The sequence below is a fragment of the Aedes aegypti genome, chromosome 3, assembly GCF_002204515.2.
Source record: "Aedes aegypti strain LVP_AGWG chromosome 3, AaegL5.0 Primary Assembly, whole genome shotgun sequence".
In the NCBI taxonomy this organism is placed as follows: domain Eukaryota; kingdom Metazoa; phylum Arthropoda; class Insecta; order Diptera; family Culicidae; genus Aedes; species Aedes aegypti.
The window spans coordinates 146,704,931-146,717,640 of NC_035109.1; the positions used below are offsets into that span (position 1 = coordinate 146,704,931).

The window sequence follows — 12,710 nt, forward strand, 5'->3', positions numbered from 1 at the left end:
CGTGAAGTTTGGTCTATTTTTACTGGTCTAATAAATTTTGACAGGTCCATTTTTGGAATAAATTTGGACCAAAAAATGGACCACCGGTGAAGTTGCCCTAAGTATCAGCGTGGTGATTTTTCAACAGATTTTCGATTCCACCCCTGCATTGGGATGCTTGTTTACATTTGGAAACGTCAAATCAGGAGCGTGCTCAAACTGACCGTGATCCTGGTCAGGACGCCCCAAACACGAGCGCCAACGGAACTAACCTCAAATTACTCAAAAAAACGTTTTTGAACCTGGTGCAACCCGTTCTGAATCATAGTTTCAACCCCAACCAGATTTAGGTCTTCCTGTATACAGGAATATATTTTCCTTCACAGATTCAAAATTTAAAATCACCCCTAACAACAAATCTCTCATCCGTCCAAGAGTAACGGTATCGCTTGCGTTACAGAACCGTGTAGTGTTCGCCAGGTGCAGTCATAACCGGCCGAAGCGATGAAGGTGGTTTCCGCGGTGTTAACGGAGATTTCAGGAACCGTGAAGAAAATAGGTAGGGAAACCGCAAAGGAGCCCATTATGATGAATGAAAACATAAACAAAAATCATCTGGTCATGCCAGCTGATTATGAATTCTCCACAACGTGGTAGCAAAACCATAGGGGATAAAGGGGTCTGCATTTTTTCGAGGTTGTAGGGGACCGAGGGTTGAATTAACGTGCCGCAAGTTTTTCATTGTTTCCTAATAGTTAAAGGCTACAAAAACAAAACATATCGATTCCTTAGGAAAGTTTGTTCAGTAAATTAACAGAAAGCATATAAGCCAATATTTTTATTCACGGAAATGGAATATTTTTATTCACGGAAAATTACAAAAGTATCGCGGCATCGGCTTGGACTGCCGAGAATACGTAAGTTCCCCTATAACATAAGCCTGCATAAGTATGCAACCTCGCATTGCTATGTTTTTTTTTCACAGCTACCATTATCTTATAATCATGTTAGACAAAATCATCAAACATAGAAAATTGTGTTAGTTCCATCGATTGATACACCTAAAAATTTATGCGTACATATGAATCAGTTTGCCGTTCATGAAACTCGAAATAATTTTGTTTTCTCTCTCTTGGTATTTCGATCTGTTTGTTATATTCTGTGCTATTTATTCGATCGCGCATAACAAACATTCTATTTTTTATCAAATGTGAATTAAATCAATTTTATTCTAGATATCTGCCCCTTTCCGCCAGAATCTAGCTTTTGGTTCTCTGTCTTTGTCCATCAGATACCTTTTTTCACGGATTTTTGCCTATTTTTATCAGAAACCGTCAATTTTTCTTTCCTCCCATGTCCGTCGGAGACAGCTTTATGAATAATTTCATGGGGTTTCTGTTTTTTTCCATAAAAAACTTCATTAGATGCTAGACATTTTAATATTTCTCACCTTTATTCTACCGACTGCGCCAATGTAGTTAACTGGAAGCGTCTTTCCAAGCCAAGATTAAACTACCGTTTTGATTCATATTACGGACAGCTTCAAATTCCGGACACTCTACTTTGCATGGGAAACATTTCACATGAAATGTTTCAATTTTCGCCGTTCAAAAGTTCTCAATTTCATAGCTCGTTTCAGTAAGCTTTTTCCATAAATATTTTTCAAAATTTATAATACATGACTACCTTAGATGTCTCTTTAGTGGTTTGACGATTTCAATTGATGATTTGACTGTTCCATCAATGATTATCATGAGCTGTCCGGAATTCAAATCAAAGTGTCCGGAATATAAGGCAAAAGTAAGGAAGCGTCCGGAAAAAGAATCATGAAATGGCCACACAATTTGATTGATTTAAAATTATTCAAGTTTCGGAAGCGTATTCTTTACCCACCGTTCGAAAGTTAAGGGCTTCCGACGCTCGATAACGCTAAGGAATCAAAAAGAATGAATCATCATTTTGTATGCTCTATGCTGGGTTATACTTCACTGAGGCCTTGAGGCCGCACGGGACGTCATCATAATCACCCTATCCATTTCAAGAAGCAAATCTCAAGAACCACTCCATATATCGATGCGAAAAATGTATCACTATGATTCTATATATGTAGTACACAACCCGATACATTTTCAGCTTCATCGGTTCACTAAAACTCGAGATTTGCTTCCACAAAGTTTTGATGATGATTGTTAGAGTGAGACAAAAGATAGGGAAAATAACACGGTCTCCCGTGTCGCCTTAAGTGTCCGTAATATGAATCAAAACGGTAATAAGTGACAGTATGTTTATTATTCGGTTTCCTTATAAAATTTCTCTAAGCCTGCTAATCATCCGTTTTTCCTAAATAGATTATTTGAATACTAGTCATTACTTTCTCATAGGTCAAGACACAAAAGTCAATTTGGACAAATTGAGATGTAAAAGTGTGAAGAATAATAGAATCGTTCTGGTGGGCTTCGATCCCACGATTCCCAATACGTTAGACTGGGCGCGTTAACCAACTACGCCACAGACGGGTAACAATTCTGCTGCGTAATCTGCCAACCCGAAACAAAAGTCGGCCACGAACTCATATTCTCCTTCAAAACCCTACACCTCCTTCGGCTTTCCGAGATGTCTCTTTTCTGTTAAGAGTCCTTCAATTTCTTATTTTTAAGGCACTCAGTCGCTACCAGCCCGTCCAAAAGCTTTCTTAGTCTTGTGATAAAGACTGGCATAAAAATGAGGGGTAACAAGCACGGGTATCAGTGACAATAAACTAGTTTTATAATAATCTACTTTGCAGTTTTTTCAGCAATTTTCATTCTATACTAATTGTATGGTAGTCAAAAAAGGCAATCTTCTAAGAATTATGTATTTTTCCTGTTGAGCGGGAAAGTTACCTGAATATATCAGTAGAACGCTTATAAACAGTAGAATTCCCTCGTTTGAGCCCCTCAAATATAGTTACTTTCAATTTCCAGCCCATGGTTAAAATTGTTCTTAGCTTCACGGTGCATAAAAAAATTGCAAACGTTCACTGAGGTTTCATTGCAGTGGGCGAAATGACTATGTCGGAATGTTGGACAACAGCAAAAAATAACAAGGTACCTTGAATGGAAGGTATCGCAGCGGAACTGATCAAAATGGGTCCGAAGTACAATGGTTTTTGCGTGAAATAACTTTCAATGTCGTTCGTCACCATCCCCACCCCCATCAACAGAAACCTTGGCTACGACAGAAAATAAGCTGATTTTGGAAATGTGAACCAATAGTTAGAATAATTTAAGAATAAACAACATTCTGATTACTAGCTTCAAAGATGATTTATTGTAATAAGTCTTGTACTCGAAATATAAGCAAAATAAACATAAACGGGTTTGTAACAAAAAAAAACACTATCATATGGATGGAATAAAAAATACTTATAACCTACTAAAATATCAATTTTCTTGCCTTCGTGATTTGTTTTCTGCAATGCTCTAAAGCATTTATATTAATCAAAAAAGAAATAAAAAAAAACTAAAATCGTACTACACTTGACATGAAGTGTTCTAAAACCAGACTTAGCACATGTGTTGTTAAATGTCAATATGGCGGAATGTTTGTATCTAATTTCCTATCGATGCACCCCTTCCAATCAGTAGTGTTTGGAAGATTTCCTCGAGCCAGCTGCCGATCCGGAAGGTGTCCCGATGCGTATGGTGCTTCCTTCGTCACCATCGCTTCCTGGCTTGGCGGAGTGTTTGGTCATGCTGTCCGTTTGGAACACCTCTTTCAGCACGTGATCCATAACGACCAGCAAAAGGCGCGTATTCAGCTTTTTGTTCTGCAGCATTTGGAAAAAGTTCAGCAAACCGGAGTTGCACGTTACCGATCCGACGACGTGCTTTAAGTCGTCCGAGAGTAAAGCGAAAAGAGCTATTTTGGCGGCGAGTTTGGTTCGCAGTTTGGTGCTGTCTTCCCGGAGCGGTGGATTAGGATTGAACTGATCGCCATCAGGCCACATGTTGTTTCTGAAAAAAGGGGAAGATTGTTAGTTAATCCGTTAGTACGCAGGATGATAATACTGTGCTAAAAATGACATAACTTTGCGATTTTCTGATATTTTTATGAACAATTTTCTTTCAAATCAAAGAGAATACGCTTTTGGAATATTTTTTGACCGATATACGCGTCCAAACTACTTTGGAAATATGCCATTGAAGACCTAAGAAACAAGAAGCTTAAATTTAATGTTTAGCAAAGTTATCAAAAAGATTTGTTCTGATGAAATTTATGGAAAACAAGCTGTTCATATGGCTAGAAACCAAACTCATCATTTGAAGAATTAGCATATACCTTTCATTCCTAGATAAATTCATCGATACTTTTTCAGTCAAATCAATGTTTTAGAAACAAGAGAGACTTTCAAAATTTTCTGATTTTTTTTTTCAACAGAGCAACAATGAATGTCATACCAACATTCCACCCCTTCCCCGATGACCGTAAGGACGTGGCCAGCGCCGTTATTGACTTTATAATGTTTGGAGTTCTCGAATGTGTACATTGAAAATGAATAGCTACTGCCAAGCTACATCTCTTGATTCCTTGTACAACTTCGATTATTCTGGTCAATCACGGAATAGCAACTACGAATTGTACGGTCATCACTGCAAGCATCATTTAAGCACAAGCATACTTAAAAGGCGTGGACGAATTTTTTGCACTCTTATGCTTATATCTTTTGACTCAATTGATCCATTCTCAAAATTTTAACAGAATTTTGTAGGGAATTAGTTGCATATCCTTTTGCATGTACTAAAATTTGGATACAGGCTTCCAATTCGGATACACGGCCGGAAATATAGTGTACACCTCCAATTCCATCAGTGATTCTAAAAAAAATGAAAGTTTTGTTCATCTGAAACATTTTTGAATCCCCATAATTACTTGGCCACCGCTTTTTTTATTCGATCCAGGAGAACCAATCGAAATCAAATATTAATTCCCATGCTGTGCCAAATAAAATCATATTCATTCGACAAAATATGGCCCTTGGAAGCTGTTCCATTGGTCGTTTTTGGTTCCAAAAGACCGATTATGTTATTAGAAAACGGGGCGTCGCGCGACTTTTACATAGAAGCTTCTCTCACTGTCATCGGACGGCGAGACAATGACAGCAGTTTTCTATAAATTCTCTTTCATTTTTCCGTTGCTACGGATTGTGACGGAATTCTAAACTGGACAATTTTTAGCTCGTTATCTGGTATGATTGTTATGATTATAGTTGGAATCATGAAAGCATATCCACTTTACTCGTAAAATAGGGAGTCGATGCCGGTTATGGACCCTTTGCGTATTATGGACCCCCTACAGAAAAACATAAAATTAACACTCAAAGCAACCTTATTCCTATGAAAATCCACCGGGGGAACTTCGATTGCATTGTTAGTCAGTAGTTTCAGGCAAAATATTTGGTTTGAGGCGCATTAATACAGATATTTGAGCAGTTTTGTAAATGAAACCACACAAGAGGGTCCATAATACGCATTTCCAGGTGGGTCCATAATAAGCTCGTCGGCAGCGAGTCGGATTACATGGGAATCAAATGAAGGGTCCATAATACGCAACGTCAAATTTGTAAACAATCCTATTATGGACCCCGGGAGGGTCCATAATAGGCATTCGGACAACAGTTTTCCAAATTTATATTTCTCTGGGAAAATCGTATGAATTTGTATGTTGAATGGGTGTACTGTGAAGTAAAGACATTGAACTTGTTATTAGACTCCACAAAACGTATATCCGCCTGATATATAATTGCGGAAAGGCGTCGAGAATGAATTTCAGCTACTAAGGGGTCCATTACTAGCATTGACACCCTACAATCAATTCCTGAAATTCTCAAAAAAAAAGTTAGAAATTTTAAAAGCAAAACAACATTACAATTGCTCTCGTGAGAGCCCCGTCATTGCGACCTGATGGAGTGAGTACATGAACCCATTTTAAAGGGTCCAGAGAGCAATTCTCTTGAAAAGAAAAATAATTACGCTTTTTTGTTTAATGATAGAAAGGTATTGAAATCATTTTCTTTTTTTACTGATTACCAGTTTAAATAAAATAAATAATCACTAAATTGAAATTTTATCTTGAGTAAAAAGTAGAAAAAAGAACAAACAATTAAAAATGGATGAAATCAATGGTTTGGTGTCTTTTAGTTAAAATACCGTTTGGATACCTGTTCTAAACTTTCGTTTGGTGGGTGTTTTAGAGATTGTGATCGAACTCTCCATTCGCACTTAGGTCTTTTTGCAATTTTTCGTGATGATGTTTTGTAAATGTATTAGGTAGATTTTTCAAATCTACCACAGCCACCGCAAATTTGTTTACTTATCAATGCTATGGATCATTACGTCCGGAAAGTTTAAAGAATTTATTGACAACTCCAAGAATTCCCCTCAGGAATCGTCAATATACTATCCTAGCAGCACAGACAAACAGACGTAACCGGGTGCAGGTCGTTAGGCCGAATGCCGTAAGGCCAAATAACATTTGATAATTTACTATTATTTCAAATGGCTCATTCATCAGTGTTTTTTCCTTTTTTCAATCAAATGTTGGCTTCTAGGTAATGCAAATTATCCTGAGCCATCCCTGTTAGTTACCCAATCGACCTTACGGTTCATTACAACTAACGGCCATTTTAGGCCTAATTACCCTTTCGGCCTAACGTAATAGAACCCGAATTTATTGATAACTCCAAGAATTTCCCTCAGGAATCGTCAATATACTATCCTAGCAGCACAGACAAACTGACGTAACCATTGATTTATTTTCATTGTACAACGAAAGAGCACTCAAATCTAAAAGTCCAAAATTATAGACTTTATTAGTAGTCGTGCAATAAAAATGTGCTGGAATTTATGGTATATTGGAAAATAACATTAAAATACATTGAATGCCTTTCGAATATCTTAAAATATTTAAATAACATCATAAACGTCTATTTGCACTATTTCAAGGTACTTTGGGTATCAACGAATGCCTGCTGCATGCGCAGAGTGAATATGAATGGCGCGGGAAGTGGATAGGACAGGTAGGACATGTACTACGCACATAAACACCTGGGTAGAGTGAAGCTAACTGTTGGAATTGTTACAAGAAATTTCTTTAGCCATTACAAAAATAAACGGAGCAATCCTCTCCGGCATTTCTGAAAGAATCAATGAATGGTTTCCTAAAAAAATCTACGCCCAACCCTGTATATGTTCTTGGACAAACTGCCGTGAGCATTCCCGGAAGTTATTCTTGAGAAGTTTCTGGAACATCCATAATGAAGAAAAAATAATGAATGATAACGTAATAAAGACTAAGACCAGTCGCATCGTTCTACACACAGTACGAGAGTGATGATGCTAGCGATTTCCAAACGGGCTATCATTCTTGATATAATTTATCAAAGCATTGCTACACAATTTAAGAGAACTTTCGATGTCCTGATGCAAGTGAGGTTTCTCCACCAATCTTCTAGAAATACTTACAGCGATTTTTCAAAGGATGCTTAGAAGAAATTTCTCCGGAAATTGTTCCAAGCGCTCCAAAGCTACTATTTTCAGTAATTTCCTCAAATATTATTTTGATTTTCTTCCCTAAAACTATCCTAGAATTTCCTCCAGATATTTTTTCACTATTCCTTCAACCGAATTCTCCAGTTGTTACTCTAGGAGATCTTCCATAGATTTGTACAGAATTTCATCCCAGGAAATCCACAAAGGTGTATTTCAAAGTTTTTGAAGAAAAAATAGCTCAAGGGTTTTTAAGGAATTCTGCAAGAATTCCTTCGCTTGTTCATGTGGATTTCTTCAAGTATTCATCAACAATTCCTCCCAGAAATTCCTTTTAGGAGTTCTTCGAACAAGTCTATTTTTTCATGGAATTTCTCCAGAATTTCATCCAAGTATTACTCCCACAGTTTATCCAAAAAAATCTTTATAAGTTAAAAAAAACTCCCATGCAATCTTCAAAAAATCATTAAGGTTTTAAAACCAGTTAATATTACAGATATTTTTTCCAATTGTTCCTCCAATCATTCCTGTACAAATTTCTTCTGTCCAATCTTTTTCGAAAAATTTATTTAGAGAATCCTACGGAATACTATTCCGAGATTTGATTTATTTTATCTAAAAAAGATTGAAGGATTTTACCAATGAAATCTACTAAAACTTCGTCAAAAGTCCAGTAGTTCTTTCAGAGCTCCTTGTTTAATAAGAATTACTTTAAAACATACACAGGTTTTATCAGAGGTACTTGAGTTCACAAGAAATGCGCATATACTGAAAAGGATATGGTTCAAATAGTTGATTTTCGTAATTTATATTTTCCATTAGATTGAAGGTTTGTAAAAAATATCAGTTTTTAGTGTCACAGATCAGGTAAAAAGTGAGGTTACGAGTCACCCCTGATTTATAAATTCCCTACGGATTTATATTTCTGAACAGATTTCTTGGCATTTTACTGTCTCCTGGAAGAATTACTTTAAAATAAACTTTCAAAACTTACTTTAAACAATCTTAGCGCAGAAGAAACCTCTGAAGCATTTGCAGACGGCATCTTGTTTAGTTCAACCTATTCGTGATCAAACGTCAACATCCCACCGCAAAATCGCTAGTGTTTGGAGGTGATTTTAACCTCCAAAATGCGAAATCATCACCTCCAACTTAGTTCTAATACCCACCGTCATATAAATTATGGTGGCGCGTCGATCGTCGTAAGTTTCTCGTTAAACAGTCAATAGGAAATCCCTTGTAATTTCTGGAGGCGTTTTTGGAGAAGTTATTGATCGAGTTTTAGAAGATGTTTTGCCCAGGAATCTTCGAATGTCTCAGGGAAATCGTTGTATGAATCACTGGATAAAATAATCTTGGTGGAGTTAGGACTGTTTAAAAGAATTTAATCTCAGGAGGATCTTTTTTTTCTGTGGTACTCTTTGGGCAAATCCAGGTTGAATTCTTGAGGTATCCTTAACAAAATTCTTGGAGAAATTCCTTGGAAAATAATTACTAAATGTACTGCTTCAGAAAACTTCTGGAGTAATCCTTCAATAATTTCTGATGAAATTCCTAGAGAAGATCATAAAAACACATACACAACACGAGCAGTAATACTTATTATAATGTAACGACGAATTATAAAAAAAGTGTCTTAGATCATTGATAAATATGTGCTCTGAGGGTATGAAGAATCAAACCCTTATCTCCTGGCTCCTATTAGGTTTTGTTTTGTTTTCTCTATTCGTTTTCAGTATTTTTTCGGCCTTTTTTTGATTACTTTTAGATTTCTTTTTTTAGACAAAAGGTCTATAATTTCCTATTCTGAAGGTCTTCGATAGATGACAGCCCTGTATTGACGAAAAACTTTCTTAGTCTAAAAGTAACGACTGGCACTATTTGCGTTTGAGACTCTTAAATATATTACAGTCATCCCTCCATGAGTCGATGTTCCATTACTCGATATCGACTCATGGAACCATACTAAAAACATAAAATCACTGTTACTATGATGGTCCCTTCAAACAGCTTTCCGAAAAATAGCTGTTCCATGACTCGATATTACCATGAGTCGATGGTCCCTTCAATATCGACTCATGGAGGTTTGACTGTAGCTTTCAATTTCCAGCCTAAGATTCCATAGGGTTCACATTTTTTTTTCACGGTATACAAAATATTTGAAAACGTTTGTCCTACCCATGGTTTAGACGTGGACGCGCCTCTACGGAGAAATATTTAACTAGGGTATGTGTACCAGTTATGGACAAAGTGGTTCCCTATTTAGCCATACGTGATTACTTTAATGTCTCCAAATTTTGAAAATTTTGGTTTGTTGTAGTAGTTAGGTTTAAGTTATAGCTTGATGTTAAAACATTCAAAAATATTTGAAATGTGATACTTATCAAAATTTTACATATGGCCAAATAGGGAACCCTATTTAACTATTAATTCAATTATCAAAAAAGTATCCCAAAAAGTTTTGGCAAGAAATAAAACAAGGATTTCACCGGTTATTTTTCAACTAATGCATCAGCTGAATTTTTCAGCTGTTTCTCTAGGACATACACTGGGGCAGAATCGAAAAAAACACGGGAAAACCTGTAGTTCTTCTGAATTAAGAGATAGACGTTTGATGTCTTCTACGAAAATGATCGTTTTAATGAGATGAGGCCGATGGTTTGAGATGAAGTCATATTTTTAGTGTTATTCGCATAAATGACTCAAATGCCATTTCGGTCAAATGTAAGTTCAGGTGTATGGTTTCTTCGACAAAGTTGATCTCTATGTTATGCTGAAAATAATTGCTAAAGACGTCAAATTTCCAAGGCCTACTATTTTTGAAACAGGGATATTGCGTATAGGCCATTCTTGCGATCGGGCAAGTTCGGGCAGGTGTTTTCATCGTTATCCACTTACGAAAGGTCAGAGCATTCATGTCTAATTTTTTTCAAGGATATGATATTTATTATATTTTTTCTATGCGATCTAGAAGTATGCTAAGTATATAATAGAGTTTAACATTGTTGTATATGACAATGTAAAAGTATTCCAATAAAAACAAAAGTTCAACATAATCATGAGAATTCTTGCGGTTTACTGGTAGCTAAATGTACTTAGGGATCGTTTAAATATTACGTAACGCAACAGAGGTAGGGAGGGGGTTTTACATAGTGGTTACGGTCCAAACAAAAATTTGTAATTTTCCATACAAAAGCTGTTACGTGGGGGAGGGAGGTGGTCTAAAATTACCAAATTTTGCGTAACGTAATATTTGAATGAACCCTTAGCTATTTGCTTTTTACATTGCTTGTATATTCGCTATTCGCAAAAAGTCCCAAGTGCCAGACTCATTATATCACACCATTTAGGTCGAATTGAAATTTAGATATGTGATTTCTTCGGCAAGGTCAATCGTTATTTCAAGCAGAAAACAATTGCTGATGACAATGACAATGATTTTATTGATAATTTGTGCTAAAACTGCTATAAGTTTTGTATTTGTTAAGTTTAAACACCATTTAACGCCCCTGATTACGTCATTCATTGACATAAGGCAGAGCTGGTAAGAATTTGATGGTAAAAGAAAAAAAAAATATGTTTGATTGCTGCAAAAATAGCCTTTAGGCAATAACCCTGTTATTTTTATAAGTTTTTTTTACATTTGTTTTGTTTTTTACCATCAAATTCTTACCAGCTCTGACTAATCCCAATGAATGACGTAATCAGAGTCGATAAATGGTATTTAAACTAAAAAAACACAAAACTTATGTAAGGAACGGTTTTAAGCACAATTTATCAAAAGTTTGACAGTTTTTCAAAAATTGGTTGGCTTTGAAAATTTTACATCTTCAGCAATTGTTTGCAGCATAAAATGACGATCGACTTTTCCGAAGAAATCATATAAGGTACCGTGGGGCAAGTGGGTAATGGAATTCGTATAGTTGAGATTCTTCGAATTCTAGACTTCAAATTGAAACAAATGAGGTCGTGTACATTTTTTTGCTTGACTCTCACCAAATATAAGCAGTATGCTGAAATTGATTTTTATGTAAAATTAAAGATAAAAGAACAGAAAAAGTTTTTGACAACTGTCTTTTTACTTTTCACTTGCCCCACAAGTGGGGTAAGTGAAAAGTTTATCGTTTTGAACAATACATTCAAAAACTAACAGTTATATTCACCATTTCTGTTACTTTGAATATTTGTTAAGGCGTCTCAATGAACAATAACATAAGTAACATGTAAACAAAGAAAATTTTATTATACTTCTTTTGTTCAGTTATGTTTGTTGCAATGATTCGACAACATTATAACTGCAACATTTTCAATGTTAGTTCTTTCATTATGGTACAGCAATTGCATTTCCGCTCTGTAGAATTTCCACCGCTCGTTATTTGTTTTTAAGAAAGTCGGATAGGACGTCGGATAACTCTTTGGGAGAAATCAAACGGAATCCTTTATAAAAGTATTCAGAAACTTTTTTTTTATGTGGAAAGACCTATATTTCAAAAATAGTAGGCCTTGGAAATTTGACGTCTTCAGCAATTATTTTCAGCATAAAATAACGATCAACTTTGCCGAAGAAACCATACACCTAAACTGCCATTTGACCGGAATGGCATTTGCGTCATTTATGCGAATAACACTAAAAAATATGACTTCATTTCAAAACATCGGCCTCATTAAAAGGATCATTTTCGCAGAAGACATCAAACGACTATCTCTTAATTCCGAAGAACTACAGGTTGTTTCCGCGTTTTTTCGATTCTGCCCAGTGTGGGACATCTTCTAAAGATTCCAACAAAAATTCTCCTAACAAAATCCACAAATGTTTTTTTTTTCAGAAACGCTACAATGATTCTTTAACTTTTGCAGTACTGCGTGTTGACATCGAAGTTCAAAGTCAAACTTAGTCATTGTTCGATCGATTTTTCAAGAAAACCAAATGAGTTATGTTTTTTTGTACAGGTAATGTATCAAACATTTCATGTTCGGTGATGGTTTCAGATTCTGGTCCTTATTTGTTGGATGAAATTATGAGAAAACTTTTCAAAACTATAAAAATGTATAATTATTTAACAAACGGTCACCGTAAATCGATTCCGGTAGGGAAACAAAAGGAACATTTCCATGATGAATGCTTGAATTTATCAAAGTAAATAGAAAGCTTAATTCAAAACCATCCATGAAGACAACATTTTCAATGTATGAATTAAAAATGGT

The 12,710-nt window shown here is 35.7% G+C and overlaps 1 protein-coding gene across 3 annotated transcripts in view; it reads right to left on the reverse strand.

Moving 5' to 3' along the window:
* Nucleotides 1-3,265: 3,265 nt before the first annotated feature.
* The window catches only part of LOC5565462 (sorting nexin-13), a 36,848-nt gene continuing 27,403 nt past the window's right edge, over nucleotides 3,266-12,710 (reverse strand). For all 3 annotated transcript variants that reach the window (XM_001649766.2, XM_021855820.1, XM_021855819.1), the window contains one exon: nucleotides 3,266-3,974. In XM_001649766.2, coding sequence (XP_001649816.2) covers nucleotides 3,599-3,974 — 376 coding nt within the window. In that variant the 3' untranslated portion in view covers nucleotides 3,266-3,598. The remainder of the gene's footprint in view (nucleotides 3,975-12,710) is intronic.